General features: G+C 49.5%; 1 protein-coding gene across 1 annotated transcript in view; it reads left to right on the top strand.

Moving 5' to 3' along the window:
- Positions 1 to 9,388: 9,388 nt before the first annotated feature.
- Positions 9,389 to 18,064, top strand: part of CD81 (CD81 molecule) — a gene marked incomplete at its 5' end in the record, with an annotated part of 20,896 nt that continues 12,220 nt past the window's right edge. Inside the window, one exon of the mRNA XM_009076081.1 lies at positions 9,389 to 9,503. Within this exon, the coding sequence (XP_009074329.1) occupies positions 9,389 to 9,503 (115 nt within the window). The remainder of the gene's footprint in view (positions 9,504 to 18,064) is intronic.

Here is an 18,064-nt window from a genome sequence, read left to right as displayed (position 1 = left end):
CAAACCGGGTTTGCCCTGGTTAGAAACAGCGCGGGGCTGGCTGGCAGGAGACGCTTTCTCCCTCATCTTGCACCCGGGGGCAACGAGATGTGTCCGAGCAGGCTGCTGGTTTCGTGTTTTAAATAGGTTGTTTTCCATTCCCCAAAATGCTGTTTTTCTCCGGAGCGAGCCCAGCCCCACCCTGCCGAGCATGGCACTGCTTGCTGGGCACTGGTTGCGTGGCCAGGGTGCACCCCTTGTCTGACACCCCACTCTCTTGTCGAGGATTTGGGGGTTTTTCTTAACGTTTGTTCAGCGCAGCAAACGCAGCGAGGAGGGCTGGAGAGGTGGGAAGGGGAGCGAGTGATGCCTTCCAGAGCAAACCCTGCCTTGGCACCTGGAGCTGCTCTGCCTGGCTGGAGCCTCTGCCTGCTGCCTCCTCCCTGGGGGTGCATGGGGAAGCTCTTGGTAGGAGTCACTACCTCTGGGAGGCCTAGGGCTTAGCTGAATGAGTACTGTCAAATCTGGCTTGATTTCAGGCCTCTTCGCCCTGTTTCTGGATGTAACGCTGACCGAGGGGGAGATGACGAGCTCTGACGACAGTGGTGTTAATTGATACCTGATGCGTTGCCAGCTGCATGATTGTGGGACAGTTCTGCATTGGTTTGTTTTAACCTTTTCCTCCACCCTTAAAATGGCAGGATGGAGTCGGGTAGGGTGGTCTGTGAAGTGTTTTTCCTTCTGAGTTATCACACTTATCCCAGGGCTTTTTCTTCCCTTCTGGTCCCGGTTTCCTGCCATTCTTGTCGCTGAAGCTGCCGCTGTGCGTGCGAGGGAGGAAGGGTCTCCTGGGCGGCAGGAAGGATGCTGGAGGCTCTGAACAGCCACTGCTCCTCAGCAAGCTCATTTGCTTGTCTCAATCTGTGTTTGCAGAATTGCTGATCTTCTATAAATGGGCATTTTGCTTCCAAGAGGAATAGCCAATCTGTATAATTTCCCTGTTAGGACTTCTGGTGCCCTGTCCTACCCCTTAGGGGCTGCTCCCTGCAAGTACTGCAGGGAGATGCTGCAGCTTCTCCCAAAGAGGTGTGTCTGTGTACTGGGACCCACTGGCTCCCCAAAACACCTCCCAGTGCTGGACTTACCCATAGCTGGTCCTCTTGGACCACCTCCTGTGTGGACTGTGAGCCTGGGCTTTGTTAGCGTTTACAATGCTTTCTGTGAGGCTGGCCAGCTGAACAGTGGTTGAACACCAGCTCTTAAAGTTTTCAAGCCCTTTTGTGTTGTTTTTTTACACTGGTAGTCAGGGGGAATTTTAGGTTTCCCGTGAAGTTAGGCAGCCAACCTTGCATCCCCAGCTGGGGGGATATGATTTGGTTGCCACCAAAGTATAATGGTCCTTTTCACGGTGTGGCATTTAGAGCCTGCATGCGGTGCTGAGCTCCCTTTGCTGCAGGGTGGCTGTGTTGGGACACCACCCCTAACCCCAGGGAGGTGTGAGATGGGGTGTTTGCAGGCCTGTGGTGCAGCCAGCTGGTTAGCATGCAAGGGCTGACTTGTGCTTATTTGCTTATCATTTGCCCTGTGCCGAGTTGGGTGCTGTTTATAGAAACAAGCAAGAGGCAGAGCCCAAAGTTTAGCCGGCACCATGTTGTGCTGCACAGGAGCTTGCTCCAGTGCTCAGGAGGAAGAAAGGAAGCAATTCTCAGCCTTAACAGTGTTAACAAATAAGAAAGAAACTGTGATAACTTTTTTAAGTTGTCCTGCTGGAGTGTAAATAAACTGACACCCCTCTGGCTTCCTCCCCCTTCCTTCCTCTGGCAGCGCAGGGGGAATTTCAGAGCTGCTATGTTGAAAAGCAAAGGGAAAAGGTGGCCCTTCTGCCTGCTCCTCACCCTCTGTGCCTAAGATGTTTCAGTTTTATTTGATTTTTGGGATTGCTTTTCCTTTGTGCATGCATTTTGAGAAGAAGATGCCAAAGTTACATGCTTGGTCCACAGTGAGTGTCAAGGGAGCAGCGGCTGCTGCACAGACCACACTTACAAACAGGTGCCTATCCCAGGAGAGAAAGGCTCCCCATTTGTTTCTCAGTGGCATCTGCCTACTGAAGTGGTGGAGGAGGCACCTGGGGACTTCACCTGGTTAGCAAAACACAGGACTGGAAAGACAAAAGCTTTTCTGTGCTGCAAACTTGTCCTGAATCCTTGGGGAGGCTGGCAGTGAGGGGATGCTCTGCCCTGCGAGAGGGAGCAGTAACTGTACCCATTACTGGGCCGTTTGGCTGGTGTGACATGCAGCCCTGAGTGGGGCTGGGCTGGGAATGTGGTGGGTAGAGCTGCTTCTGCATCCCATTCTCAGTAGATGGCTGGTCTTTGACTGCTCTCCTGAATTATCCGAATCCGATGGCAGAGCTCAGTGTGTGGGGCTGAACTGACCACCGCTGCAAAGAGTCCCTGGGGAGGCCAAAGGAAGCTAGTGAGCTATTTTAAAATGTAATTAAACATAACCAAGGAGAAATTGACTTGCTTGGAGAAGGATCGCCCAGCTTATTAGCTAATACAGCCTGTGGCAGCCTTCCAGGTCTACAGCACCACTGGCTGCCCTACCAGAGAGGTGTCTAATTAAAAGGAGGAGCTTGCTCCTAATGCCATTTTCCAGGCAATGTGTAACGCTTTCTCTTGCTTGTGTGGAGGACGTCTGGTACAGTCTGGCTGTAACGAGGAGGGAAGGCAAGAGCAGAGGGAAGGTGGAAGTGGAAGTCTGTCTTGACAGTGGTGATCAGAAGGGAAGGGATAGAGGAGTTAAATATTTTCTTGTGCAGCACTGGCAAATCTGTTGACTGTTCCTTGGAGTCTGAAAAGCATACACAGAGATACTTGGCATTGGTGATGAGAGATGGAGATGGCAGCTTGCTGTGGTGGTGGTCCCATGGTGACAGTTCTGCTGAGCAGCTCATGACCCTCCCAGTGTGACAAGGAGGGAGGCTGTGTACCACAGCTCACAGGTTTAAACAAAGGATGGAAGATCTCATGGTTCATGTAGCATGCAGATCTGAAACATGGGATTGAAATAGCTCCATGAACTAACAAAGTAGCTTGCATCTTGATCTGGGTGCAGGCTGTTAGTGATAGTGCCTGGCAGGTTTGGTTATTGGTCTCCCTGGGAATCGCAGAGAGCCTTGCAAGCAGCAAGGATTTGGTGCTGGCCCAGCATCTTCTTCCACGAATTTTGGGTTTGGTATCCTGGAATGGTGTACAGGGCAAGCGTATTTCCACGTGTTTGACCCTACAGGTATTGAATACCTGTCTTTGAAGGGCAAAGGAGAAGTTTCCTTAGCAGGCTGAGTCCCTGGACTTGCTCAGATTTACTCATTGATGCCTCTCTGGGGTGTGTTTCTGAGCTCTCTGTCAAATTAACACGGTCCTACCATCACCTACAAAACCTCTTCTGCGTCTCTCTCAGAACGTTTTTGAGAGAGACACGTGCCCTGCCCTAAGGGGGTACCCAATTTCAGTGAACAGACTGGTCTGCAGCCACAAGGGAGGAGCATCGCTGGTGCCTGGAGAGGGGATTGCTCTGTTTTCCTGAGGTTTTTGTTCTGTCAACCACCATAATGCTTATCTCCTGCAAGAGCATTGGCAAATGATGCCTTGAGAAATGCTTTGATCCTGCACTGTACAAGTGTCTTTCACTGTACTATTTAGAAGGGAAAGCAGTTGTATTACCATTTTAGTTAAATGCTTATGTATGGGGCAAAATTAATTCTAAAGCGATATCTGAAATTGTTTTCCTCTTTGCCAAGGGCAGTTGAACCATGTGAGGCAATACTTCTGTCCACAGCAGGGATGTGGCAGGCAGAGAGCAGTCTGCAGGCTCAGTGCTCCCTGTAGTAGGACCCCACTCCTGGATCTTGGTGCTGGATTCCCACTCTCCTCCCATGCATCAAGCTTTATTTGGCCTCTGGCATGCTGCTCCTCTGGGAGTGTTCCACTGGAGCTTGTTTTGAAAAGCTCTGCAGTGTTGTGGGGCTGGTAACTATAGGCACCAGTGGAGAATTTCAGCCCGGCCGGCAGCTCTATTAATAGCCGCTGCTGGAAGGTGTGCTGCTGGGAGCAGAGCATGGGCTGCCTGCTACCTTCCTCCTCCTGCCTGCAGAGCATGGGGCACTTCCCAAATGCCCTTTCTCCAATTCCTGGGCAGGCCTGGCCTACAAACTTTCAGCCTGACCTTTGGCAGCCGTCGAGAGCAATGGCTGTGGAAGGCAGAAAAAAGACCTTGTCTGCACTTCCCATGAAGTCCTCTCTGCCGCTGCTGTTTGCGAGTACCTGTGCCGAGCTCGGCAGAGAAGCTTTTATCTTGTGTGGCTGTCAAACTGTAACTGCGTTTGCCTGATTGTGTCACTTGCTCTGCTTCCACCCCTGCAAAGGTCTCCAGGGCATCCCACAGTCCACCCCAAGAAGCAGCACAGGGGCAACCTCTAAGCACTTCTCAACTTAAAATTTCAAGTGATTTTTTGGCATGAAGACTTGCCATCATAACATGGAGACCATTGCAGCATGAAGCTAAAGTTCCTGGATTTTTGGGCCACCAGCCAGCCACCAGCCCCTTGCTGCACCCCAGCCCTTTCAGTGCTTCCATGCTAATTGCAGCAGTAAAGAAATTCACCTGCTTTCCAGGAAGCAAGTTTCAGGTTGCAGGCAGACTTCTGTACATGTTGCATCTGTTCCACTCCTGCCCACCTTGGTCCTTAAGCTGGTAGTGCAGAACCTGTATAGGTCTTAGCACAGCTCTTGCAAGGGCTTGTACTGCCCTTTCAGAGGTAATCTTCATCAGGTTATGAGTCTCTATCTCCTTGCTTTTCCCCCATGCATGCTGGGTGCAGCAATAAAACAATGTTTCATTATTTACACTGCATATATTGAGAGTGTATGATGCCTGCTGCTCCATCTGGTGACCCCCAAATCACATGGGAGCAAAGCATTCAACCCCAAATTAGTCATTTGTACCTGCCCATGCAAGGGGCTTCTGCATGGAAAGATGCTTCAGCCTCAGCAAACCTTTCTGTGTCCCAGTTCCCCATACCTGAAAGCAGGGGTGTTCAGTGTTACTCCATCTCAGCTGCTTTGCAGGTTGTGCTAGAGAGGGAGTCGTGGGAAGTCCTGGCTGGGCTTCTCAAGTGGGGTCTGGGTCCTGCCCCTACAAAGGGCTTTGCTTCCAGGTGGTGTAAGGGAAGCTGTGAACCTGTGCAGCATGAAAACCTGTTAAAAATCTCCAATCATCCTTAATTGTAAAACAGCTAAAATCCATTAAGTTTTCCTGTTAGTTAGTAACTGGTATTTCACAGTCATCGCAGTGCAGGCTCTGCCAGCAGCATTTTTGCAACAGGGCAAGATCCTCTCCTGGCCCTTGGGCTCATGCAGGTTGGGAATCATGTCCTGGCGGCAGGACCAGTCGTGGCCGTGGGAAATGGCACTGCTAAATATACAACATTGTGAAACTGCTGGCACCTCCACTTCTCTTGTTCACTGACTTGAGTTTCAGGATGTCTGCTTTGCTTTGGCATGCCCAGCAAGCTGCCCTATAGCCAGGGCATCTTCCTTCTCCTCCCTGACAGGAAACCTATTTTGGAGGGGGGTGGAGGGAAAGGAGCAGGAAAAAAAGGGCTGGGGGCAGCAGAAGGGACCAGGGAGGTGATGCACGTCCTGGCATATGCAAGTCTCTGGGGAGCAACAGGCAAAGATGGGGGCAGCTCAGAAATGGGATACACCACATTAAAAGGGGGAATGGTGCCATTCCTTGCACCCCTAAATCATAAGAATTTCCTGTGGAGGGGAGGAGTGACAAAGTTGTGAAAAATGGGCTTGTTCTCTTGCCCCACAGCTGGATCTGAAAAATTTTAGGGTAAGCAGCATGTCAGTTGGTGAGGCTCGGTCCAGGAGGGAGCCTCACTACATACACCGTGAACGGGGCAGCAAACCAGGACTGCACATCTGCCATAATCATGGTGCCCATATGGTGATAACCTCGTCATATGGGGTACCATCCCATCACCTCTTGGGGACAGATGCTGCTTCTTCCTTCCCCTAGGCAGCATTTGATGGAGTCTTCCCCCCAGTTGTGTCAAGCAGGAACAGCATCCCTGAAAAAGCAAGCCATGGGCAGGCAGGATTCAGCTGGAAAAGTCTAGCTATTTGTGAAAGAAACAGTAAATCTCTGAAAGCTGGAAAACAGCAGTAAAGAGGAAACGCTGGAGCCTGCTGTGCCACCTCTGCTGTGCCAACAGGCTGCTCAGGTCGAGAGCACTCATGATGTGCCTCTGCAAGTGCTGTGGTGCTGGCAGGAGGACAGCTGGCTGGGGAGGTCAAAGACTGATGCACTGCTGGCATTGCTGAAGTTTCAGTGTTTAGATTATTGCTTTCATTAAAGCAGTCCCAAAAACATAAATGGAAAGCTGTGATGGGCACTTAGAGTATATGGTGAGGAGTGATGGCTCCAGCCTCTGCAACATTGCTGTCTGACAAGCTGAGCATGCAAAGAGCAGTGGGGTAAGCTGCACGAGATCACAGATACCTAGAGCAGAAGAAAACAAGGATGTTATATATATAAGGATGTGCAGCCTAGAGATGAGAAGGACACTGCCATCAGTGGCTGGAGCTCTTTTGGCTCTCATGTCGGCAAACAGCAGCAGTTACAGGATGGGGAGGGAAGCAAATACCAAACTTACATCTGGAACAAGTTGTTTTATTAAAAATGAGATTATCCCAAGCAAGGTGTAGTAGAAGGCAGGGTTACTGTGCTGAGCTGACAAGGTTTTCTCGCTCTTGTTTTCTTTCCTTTGGGAAGAAAGATGCCTTAATTCCATTCAGTGCTTCTGGTGGTGGAAGGATGTATGGTTTTCATGGAAAAAGTTACTCATCGTAGCCCGAACCCTGTTTTCATTAGTAAGTGAATGCAGTTTTCTCTTAAGAAATCCAGCTGCTATTGGATGAAAGCTTCCATTCGGAGGTCCTCTGTGCTCTCTTAAACAAACCAAATGGAGTCAGGCAGTGTGGGAGGGATGTGTGGTGTTGCCGGGGCACATTCAGGATGAAACTGGGAACATCTGGAGTTGGTTCAGCTGGCTGTTATGGGCAGACCTCGCTGCTGGGGTGGGTTTGATGCATTGGAAGAGGCTCTGTCCCTTTAGCTGATGTTCCCAAATGATAGAAAAATATCTTTCGGATAGCTTGCAGCCTGCTTTTGATTCTGTGTTGGGGATTTTAGGGCAAATTTAGTTGGAAAGCAGCTGCAGCTCCGGGTGCTGGTGTCACCCTGGCATCACTTGGGTGGCAGGGTGTACTGGGGTGCTAGGTGCAGAGGGCAGAGCAATGTGTCTTGCAGGGGGAAAACAAGAAGGGCTGCAGCCTTTTTCCTTTACCTCTCCCAGCCAGCACAGAAACACAGATATCACTCAGGGTCCTTCTCCCCTAGCAGCCACTGATAGACCTTCACTTTAAGAGTGGCACTGATTAATTTGGGGGCATTCTTTTTCTCCCAAGAGGATAAACACAAACTTCGTTATGCCCTCAGACAATGAACAAGCCACGCCAGGCTGGATTTGGGTAACTTTCTGCGAAGCCACAACCTGCCTTATTTGGAGCTGGACTCGAGCACGGACTGGCTTTCGTGACTTTCTCCATAGCCAGTGTTTGGAGAACCTCAGGCTGTCCCAAGTGCAGGAGGGATGGGTGACCGTGCCAGCAGGGAAGTTGCATTGGTTGCTGTGGGAGAAGTGTTAAAAGCTGATTATTTTGTTGGCAAACTGGGGAAAGGCTTGTAAAATCTTCCCTCCCTCTCCAGCTGGTGGAGATTTTCTCCCTCCAGTAAGTGGAAAAGCCCTGAGGTCAGCTTGCCCTTTGAGTTTGGCACAGATGATGTGGTTTTGCCCCAGTTTCAATGGCACCCCTGTAAAAATCTCATGGCTGGGATTTGTAGAAGTGAGCAAGGAGGAAACCACCTGCTAACCTCCTGAGGGGCAAAGCCAGGCTCCCACCAACAGTGGGAGATCCCAGTTGCAGATCTCAGTGCTCCTGCATTCACCAAGGCTCTGCTGTGCTTGCGCAACTGGAGACTTTGCACTTTTACTGAACAGCCTGGGTTTTTTTGCTGTGAACTTCATGGTGCCTCTGATGCACGTAGCTGACTTAACTCAGACCCTTTTAGAAAAATCATGTTTCCACTTCTGTACTCTTTGGTAGTTCTCTTCCTTTTGTTAAGATGGATGGCTTTGAGGATTTAGGACACTCAGAGTTAAACTGGCATTTGGACAGGTGCTTCCAGCCTTTCGCAGCAGTGATACTGAATTCTTAGGGGTTTGGGTTTTTTCACATGTTTATTTCCCCCCCCTCCATCTCTTGTGGTTTTAAATGGAAGGCCAGTTGTCACAGAGAGCACAGCGTGTCCTGCTTGAAATGTTCTAGCTTGAGTTGCTCTCAGTGACACCTTCCCTGCTGTAGTGCCCCCATTCTGCTCCCATCTTCCATTGCCATTCCCAGCCCCGCCCTGAAAGAGAAAACGGTGAGGAAGTCAGTCATAAAACTTCCCATTGTTTGCACGAAAATACCCCAGTGGCAAGCTGAGTTGATGCTCCATGCACAGAACAACTTCTCCTGTGCTTGAAGTGTGTTTTTAGCCTTGCCCTGGGGGTCGCTGATGTGTGTCCATGTGCACACATATGTGTGGAAGTGCACTGTTCTTGTGCTGGACAACGGCATGGGCAAGGCAGCAGCCTCAGCCAGGAGGTCTCCAAAAGCACTGTGGTTGTGCTTTAGCCTGAACTGAGGCATTGCTCCACTTCAATCCCTGTATTAGGACATTAAGGAAAGCCATACATACCAGAGGAACACTAGGTCTGCTCAGACTGGAAGCCTGACTCTGGGTGGGAAGTAGTGTGCGTGCAAGATTTGGGGGCAGAGGGAAAAGTTGACTGTTCCCCCACTTTCTGTTTCTACATCACAGAGAAATCAAATAGGATCATAACAGCCCATTAGAAAAAGGGAGTCATCAGGGTTGATCCTAACTTCTGTTGAAAACCTCTCCAAAAAACCTCAGTGACACATCTCATGCTACCTGGGTAAGGCTGAGCCTTCCATTTTAGCTCTTGGGAAAGAAATTACTTGCAGGAACTGGAAAGGGCTTTGCATATCCCTAGAATGAGGGGTCTGCTCACAAAACAGGGAAGATGGTGTGGCTCATGTGGTATGGGGTGCAAAGCATGTTGCAGGGGTGGGATGATGGTTAGGAAGGATGTTCTTGTACATTTGCAGAAAGATGAAAAGCAAGCCTTTTGTTCCTGCCTGAAAGCTTCCACCCCAGGTCCAGTGCAGCTAGAACAGTGAGTAACACTTGCTTCCCTCTGCTTTCTCCACAGCTGGCTGGAGGCATCATCCTGGGAGTGGCCCTGTGGCTCCGGCATGACTCCCAAACAACGAGTATCCTCTACCTGCAGCTGGGGGATAAGCAGGCCCCCAACACCTTCTACGTCGGTGAGTCAGTCTGGGGGTGCTGGCATTGCTGCGTGGGCATCATGTCCCAGGGTAGGCTGCAGTATGCCCAAACTCAGGGCAGAAAGCTCCAGGTGAGCAGCAAGGAGGTCAGAATGAAAATACCTCCGGCTGCCCTTATACTCTGCAGAATATCCCCTGCCATGCCAGGCAGAGCCTTCAATAAATGTTGGCTGTGGCCCAAGCACGGAATCCAAATTCATAAAAAGCATAAAAAGACCTGTTGTGGTGTAGTGGGTTTTATCCAGTGCCATTCTCCACTGCGGTCCCTCTCAGAACCCATTTAGAAAGCAGGGGGATTTCTTGGAAGCATATCTCGTTTCCTATCCAAAGGGATGTAAAAGTAGCCAGTGGAGTGCCTGGCAGTGGAAAGTGAAGCTTGGTGAGCGCGTGACTCATGTTCTCCAGGAGGGGCAGGTGGAGCCTCTGCGTGTTACGGTTAAGCGTAGCGTGATTTTTGTTAATTTGACAGCATGCTGGCTTACTGGAAGTTGAAACCCCCCTATTTTTGCCCTGTTCTCCAACGAATCCTCGCAGACGACGAGGAGCAGCTTGCAGGAGGGGCTGGCTGCCAGGCAGGGGCTGACTTGGAGCGCAAGCCGACGGAGCTGGGAACATCATCTGATCCGATGTCCTGTTCTCACCTGTAGCTAAAATTACTTTCTGGAAAGGGTTTTCCTTTGCATTTCCCTGCTTGCCTGTGAAACAGCATGCCTGAGCCTTCTCCTTGGCTGTGCCTGGTTACAGAAGATGCTCCTGCTGGAAGGAGCAGTGGGTTTTCCCTCTCTTGCCATCTCTCTTCTCCTGCCTTACACCCAGAGCTGTATTTACAGCATTTCCCCTTTGTAGATCTCGATTTTAAAAAGAGAAAAGGAACTCATAAGAAGTTAAACTCTCTCCTTTCCAGGAAGCAGCCCAAACATCTTCCTTCATGCGGCCAACAACTTATGTCTCTCTAGTTAAAACTTTCTCCCCAAACCTGGGGGACCTGGAGCATGGGAACAGAGTCCTTCCCTTCTGCCTGTTGGGCATGTTTTACTCTTCCATCCCTTTTTATTTTGTCTATGTCTTTTGCCTTTGCTATTGAGAAGGTGATGGGGAGTGGGCCATGGGTCCTGCCAGCAGTTTTCTTTGAATGGCTCATGATTTGAAGTTGACTGTCTTTTTAAAGTTATATTCAGCAACAGATTGGCCTGGATTCCTTCTGGCGGCTGTAATTTCCATGCAGTAATAACAGCAGAGCATTTCTTTCATTCGCTGCCTCTCCCAGCCAGACCTCTGGAGTCTGAAGGCTGGGATTTCTTTTTGCTTTCCCTCCCCCCGCCCCTATTCTTCCTCCCTCCTACAACTGATACTCCCTCCTTTTTCTCCTCTGGCATCCAATGTACACATGCACACAATGTTCCTGCTTCGGGAATGGGAACCTCTCCAGGGTGGGCCTCCAGAGCTGGTTTCCATCCCCCTGCCCTTGCAAGCTGCTTTTTGGTGTCTGGCACAGGGCGCTGGTCCCGGGATCTGTCAGGAGGCTTTTAAAGGCCAGCCAGGCTTTGCCGTGGCGCTGCAGGACAGGGGGAAGCAATAAACACTGTCGGAGGAGGAAAACTTCCATCCTAGGGTTTGTACTGAGCGAGAAGGGGAAGTGGGAAACCAATGATTGGGTGTCTCCTGACTTCTCTCTGTGTCGTTTCCCCTGGGCTGAAGTTGGAGCTGTTTGTTAATGGCTGTTTTCTCAGGGTGTCTCTATGCTGTTATGGGAGAGGAAAAGTACTGAGTGCAGCTGGTTGGTGTGTGGGATTTGAGGGCAATGGGGAAGTGGGATAAAGAGGATGTGGGGAGCAGGGCAGCTACGGGGTACCAGGTGTGATGCTTATTTGCCTTCAGGCAGCTGCAGGAGCAGGAGGAGAGGAGCAGTCCTTGCTCTCAGCTTCTAGACTGGACCATCACAGCAGCTGCCCCTGCAGGCACAGGCAGCTGTTCCCCTGCTTGCCTCTCCAGCCCACAAGGAGGGGACTCCTGGGGACTGGGGTTTCCCACAAGCACTGCCCCTCCTCCCCGGCACTTTGGCACTGCATCCAGCGAGTTGTCTTGTGGGTTGGCTTGGGAGGTTATTAAACAAGCCCTTGTTCATGGGCTTTTCCTCAGCACGGTGTGCATACCATCTCATCTCCTAACCAGTTGTTGCAGTCGTGGCTTTTGGCACTTCCATTTTGGCCATGAACCCAGTGTTCCAGCAAATGGAAAATTAACTGCTTCGGTGCTGTGAAGACAAGTGGTACCAGGGATGGGGATAGCTGGAGCACCCTAGTTTCATGCTTTTGTGACTATAAAGAAAAAGACTTGCTCTTTATCTGAGATAGGCTTATGGTCTGATATGCATTTATTTGCTTTATTTGTAGTTGAAAAACTATAATCCTTCTTGTCCTTGGATAACACTTCGTCTAGAATGCTCTGTCTGTCTCTAGGCTGCAAAGGTGTTGGTCACAAGGCAGAAAACACCCTTCAGGGTAACTAGAGGCATTGATAAGTTGGATGCTAACAATTGATTAAGCATTTCTCAGATATTTATTGTCCCTACACATAAAGTACCATTTAAAAACCCCAAATACACAAGCAAACAACAAAACTGTAATTCAGTGAGTTATGAGAGTGCATAGGAAAAGGCTGAGCTGGTCCATCCCTGCAGATACTAGTACAAACTAGAACTGTCTGATCTCTCCACAGTAAGTTGGTGCTGTGGTGTCACTGGTTTTAAGAGCCCCTGGGAATCCTGAAGAGGCAGGTGACACTAGGCTTGTTGCTTTTGCCTTATCTCAGTGGGATGATAGTGAAGATAATGTGTGAGGGAAAAGCCAGGTTCCCTGTCTTTCAAGGATTTGGTTATGGAGATGACTGCAGTAGGTGAAATGCTTTGAAGAGGGTGGAGACAAAAGTCTCAGCTCTTGTTTGCCTTAAATCCCCACCTCGGGATTTCACACTTCCCCCTTGCTGGGCTGCCAGTGCAGTAGGAGCATCGCTGGGTGCTTGTCCCTGCTGCCTGCCCTTCCTGTGCTTTCCCTCAAGCTGCCCAGTGAGGAATGGAGCACAGCACACCGATGGTCTTGGCTTCACTCTCTCCTGCCAGATCCAAAATAGGAAATCTGCCTCCAGCTGCTCACAGCAAGTGACAGGGTGACACGACTCGTGGCTCTAATTAGCTCAGCCCTGGGAGTGGGGCCAGCCATGAGGAAGAGTGCAAAAGCATCCAGAGCTGGGGCACTCTGGTTCTGTGTAGCTTTGGGAGTGATGAAGGGATTGGTTTTGCTTCTATTTCGTTTTTTTTCTGTTTTGTTGCTAAATCCTCTGCTCTCCGGAGCATGGCAGCACCACCAGCCCTGGGAAGGGGTGTGAGGTTTCAGACAGTCATACAATGGTGGGTTAAACTTGTCCACCGAGACTGCTGCCACCAGTCCCTTCCCTGCTGTCCTGCTGGGTATCACTGCCTCAACAGAAGGGCAAGAGGGGTTGTTCGGTTTGGTTTGGTTTGTTTTTTTGGGGACGTGTTTCCCTAGATACCAGCTTGATGGCTGTGGATCCAGCTCCCAAGCTGGGTAGCAGAGCCTGAGGGAGACAAGGCAGGACAGCTGAGGGCTGATGGTAAGGCAGTGAGTGTGTCTGTGAGGTGGTGTACTGCTGAGCAGCTGGAGAGGAGGCCAGCTAGTGGGAATGTGGGCTCTCTAACAGGGTGAATCACAGACTGTCTTCAGCATCCTCCTCTGTGCAAATACAATCCAGGATAATGATTTCTGCCCTGGAAATGAGTTCTAGCTGCTTTTCACACAGAGTGGGCTAGAATAAATGGGCCAGAAAGCACAGGGAGACTTTAAAGCCTTTCTCACAAATGGGTACATATCTGAGTTGAGCTGCAGCTGCTGGCAAGCCTTCATGGGTGTCTTCAGGATTTTTGAAAGTTCTGTCATGAGGTTTTGCTGGCCACAGGAGAATCTGACCCTTGCAGAGAGGAGGGACTGTTAAGCAGCAGTGCTTACGTAGATAGGGATCAGGACATCTGTCTGAGCTTCCCCAAGGTTTGCCCATTGCAAATTGCCCATTGCCCATTCAGGACTCTCTAGGACAAAAATCAATGATTTCCAGGGTTTCAGGGAGGTTTTAATCGCAGAGGGTCTTGTGCTAAGCTCCAGTGTGTTGCAAAGGCTCTGGAAGTCAGCAGTGCTACTGTGAGTGTGGGCCTGCTATGAGCAACAAGAAAGCTTTGGTTTCTGTTTATGCTCCCAATCCTGTCCTCATCCCTCTGGAAATGTTAGGCATCTTTTAGAGATGGTGTCAACTTCTGTATATCATGGGGTTAGACTCAACAGCAAGTCTTTTGCTAAACTTGTTGTGAAAGGGTTAGAGAAAAGCCTGAGAGTCTTGGTCTTCAGGTCCTACAAAATGCACTAGTGAAAAACCACCTTGAGTTTCGGCATGTGATGCTGCAGTGATCCCTGTGGATGCACACAGCTGGTTCAGGGCTGGGTTCTTACCTCACCCGTTTGTGCTCTACTTTGTCAAGGCTCCATGTGTCAGAGGTTTGCCAGAAGACACACGAGCTGTGGCCAGGCTTGCGTGCTTGGCAGTGGACACCAAGATTTGCATTTGGCCTTGCCACGCTGAGCAAAATGGATTATTAAAAAAAATAATATATGTGTGGATATTTAAAAATAGAAGTACATGCATTTTTCTGTCTTGGAAATAAACTTATTTACAGTTAAGGACGATTTAATTATTTAGTCCCTTAAAGGAAAAAAGGTACTGAGATTTATTTGTTCTAGATTTTCCTCTAATCACTGTTAGATCAGCTCCTTCAATAATACTGGCATTCTTTTTAAAGCAGTAGTTATAAAGCAAATACTTTGTCAGTGCTTTCCTATAAGTATCTGGCTTACACCATATATCTGACAGTACAAACAATCCTGTTTTTTTTGTATTCTTATCACAGAATTCAATTTCTGTTAAAAAAGCAACATGTATTTAATTGCAATTCAGTCTGCCTTCATCGTGACCAACCACTGCGATTCATTTACTCTGCAGACTAAAACTGCTTATGACTTTAGATAAATTGGTACCATCACATTATTATGGTTTCAGATCTACCCAACTCCAAATAATGTAGTCGTTCTTCTTCTTTGTCCCCTCCTATTGGCTTTGCTGCCCCAGACCTGTGCCAGAGGTGGCTTCTTGCTCTTCAGAGCTGTTTAAACCTGTAGCTGTGACAGTTTTCCTTTGAAAACCTGCAATGTGTTTAAGGCGTGCAAAGCCCGCAAGGAATCCTCCAGTGGGATTTGTGCTGTGTTAGTGGGTGAGACCCCAGGGCATGTAGAGATGTCCAGAAATGCTAGAGGCTGGGGCAGCAGACGATGAACCATCGTGTTACAACCTGGGTGTCCTGTACTGTGCCACCATTGTCTGTTCCAGTCCTTGAGATATACCGTAGACCTCCTCCCAGCTTTCATGGGTGTGCTGACGTTACAAAACTTGACTGTCCTTCCAGTGTTTCCTGGATAAGCAGAAGAGAAGAAACCTGACTGCGGCCTCTGTGTGGAGTAATTTTGGGCATGAGTGTGTGCACGTGAGGACATTGTTTGGGGCATTCTCCACAGCTCCTTTGCTTTCCTGACAGGGGTGTCCTTTGCTTCCTCCATGCCTTGTTCTTGCAGATGAGGGAAGCATGTACAGCCTTTCATCTCCCCATGTGAGCCACATGGACCCAGGAGAGCTCTCCATGTTCTGTGACCCTGTTGCTCCATCTGGAAGTCATTAGCAGCCACAGAACAGCAATGTTTTTCTTGGGAAAGGGGGTGGAAGGGAATGGAGGGGCTTCCTACTTGTCGTCTTCCAGCAAACCCTCTCTCTTTCCACCCCCTCTCTCTCTCTCGCCCCACTTTCAAGAGAGCACTGTCGGCTCTCCTGAGCCAATTCCACCAGGCAGCTGGACAAAAATGTCTGGGAGACCCTCCCTTTTGGCTGGCTGGTGCAGCCATCCATCCTTTTCCCTTCTCTGCTTTGTCCAGGAGGGACTTTCCACTGCTTATCTGGTATCTTGCCTCCCACAAATTGCAAGGAAGATCATTATGGTCATTTCTTAGGCTATGGAGAGGGAGTTCTTCCATGATGTGTGGTGTGGGGTAGGATGGAGTCTCCCTCCTACCATCATCTGATGGTCCCACCCTTCCTTAAAGCAGAGATGGTGGTAATCCCAGTGATGTTCACCATTTCCAGGCCAGGAGTGAAGGCAGAGTGGCACAAAGCCTCCCTCCTTCCCTCGGAGCTTTGCAAAACTCTTGGATGTGCAGAGTCTAACCCTAGGAGTCTGTTGGGAGAATAAATCCTAAAACTTCCCTGTGCTCTTGGGCTGTTTTTAAAGCCGATCCCATAGGGAGGGCAAGCACAGCTTGGAGAGCTGCCCAGCCTTCCCAGGAAGCATGGTGTGATGCTGGGGGGTTTCTTTTTTTTAATTCTTTGTCTTTTGGAAACATTGTCATGGTGACCTGCGGGAAGCAACTGGCTTCCATTAGCCTAACCAGTTAAAGCTGTTGAGAGAGGATTGAAATAAGGGGAGAGGTAGGGTAATGCCCATGCCTGGAGCTACACAGCATCTCTCATGGGGGTGGTAGGGCACAGGAGGAGGCCTGGCTAGGGCTGGCCCACTCCCTGCTTGTTTTAGAGGGACTCTGCTGTGCTTGTTCCTCCTTTTATTTGTTTTTCATCGTGTCCTTTTTTTAAGACTGTTTTTCTCTTCTTGTTTTTTTTTTAATACTTCTCAGCAGGGACAGGACATTGGTTTTACAACCCTGTCGGCACCAGCTCTGCTTCTTTAATGTCAAAGCAAGTACTAACATTGAATACTGCCTGTTTTTCGCCCTTCCCGGCTCCCAGAACTGAGCATCCTGCTTCCTAGCTGACCCACAGGCAAATGGCCCTCCATGGAGGTATCATCGGCTTGAGCTGGGAGCTAAGCTGTCCTCTTGGCTGCTTTGTTTTCCCCATTCTCACCTAGCACCATCCCAAGAGAAGTGCTCAGTTACTCTCAGTTGCCTGTCTCTGACGTTTGTGGGCTTTCTGTGTGATCTAGGGGATCCCCACAGCCCAAAGCAGCATGTGCCCTGGTTGTATCAGGGGAGAGGGGATGATGTTTGGTCCACCGCTGCTGCTTTTTCTGATTGAGCAAAGAGATCGTATCATGGTTCCTGTGCTCCTGCTTTGAATTCAGATGAGGAGGTGAAGCTAAGAGTGGTTGGCCTCTTTCTTAGAGCTTTCTGCTTTAAGGCTCCATCTCAAAACGAGGTAGAGGATTCCAGGCAGTATTGATGCTGCTCATCTCTGAGAATCCTCCTCTGACTTCCCCAGCTCCGAGATACAGGTCCTGAGTATCACAGCTTGCTCTAATGAGTGGCTGATTATGTGTGGCAGCTTTAAGCAATCTTGCTTGCTGCTGCCTTATCAGAGAACTGTGTGGTAGGATTAGAAATCACACTGTAGCATTGCTTAAGGATGTGGAGTCATGTTGGTACCATGAACACCTGTAAATCACACCAGTGATTTACTCACTGTACCTGCTGCTGCAGGTCTGGCTGTTCTCAGGGTTATGTACTGCTGCTGTGTGAGGGTATGTGCTGTGCATGTGGCTGTATGCACTGCAGTTTGCATTTTATACCTCTCTCATTTTACTTTTTGTTTATGGTAAACAGTACTTCTTGTTTTAAAAACCCTGAGAAAGCTGTGATACAAACGAGCTGGGAAGTGGCATGTGAAAGGCAGATGGAGCCTTGCTCATGCATAATTGTGCCAGTTCGGGTGGAGCCCTGAAGGAGCAAATACCACTTTAGTGAAGAGTTCCTCACCCAGGATGGGCTAGCAGGAGTTAACCAGTCTCTGAAGCTTACTTAGTGAAGAGGCCTGTGCTTGGAGGAGTCTCCTCTGTCTTTAAGGAGGATAATGTGCCATTCAGTATGGGGATGACAGGTGTCTTGCTCAGACACCAAACCCAAAACCACACTAGCCGTTACCCTCCCTGTCTGCCAGGGATGAAAGCTAAGATGTGTCAGGCTGCTTTCTGGGAAAAGGGCTTGGTCATTCCAGTCTGGGCCGTGATTGCTGTGAAATGGCACCCCAGCTGCCTGGCATCCAGTCTGGAGGCAGAGATCCCCCTGCACCAGCCCCATCCCTTGAGGGGAAGGATGGGTGTGGGAAAACAAACACCATTCAAAGCATGTGGCTGGGCATCTCCTTTAGCTTTCGCAGCCTTCAGCGTAGTATTTCTATGGAGAAACACCACTAGCATTCATGGTACAAGATGCTATTGTTGCGTTAAATATTTTGTGCTTGGTTTTAAATAAACTCCAGAGGAAAGTCCTGCTCTGTTGCCTCCCAAGAGGCTGTAGTGCTCTGGTCCTCAGTAACAAAAGGCGACTCCATAATGGCTGCTTGTTTGTGCCTGGGAATGAAGCTGGCCTTTATTTCAAAAGCCTTCCAGGGTTTTTTTTGTGGTTTTCCAAGATCAGGCCAGT

Source organism: Acanthisitta chloris, unplaced genomic scaffold, assembly GCF_000695815.1.
Source record: "Acanthisitta chloris isolate BGI_N310 unplaced genomic scaffold, ASM69581v1 scaffold5316, whole genome shotgun sequence".
In the NCBI taxonomy this organism is placed as follows: Eukaryota; Metazoa; Chordata; class Aves; order Passeriformes; family Acanthisittidae; genus Acanthisitta; species Acanthisitta chloris.
The sequence above is the reverse complement of the archived record's forward strand: the minus strand, read 5'-3'. Positions and strand labels throughout refer to the sequence as shown.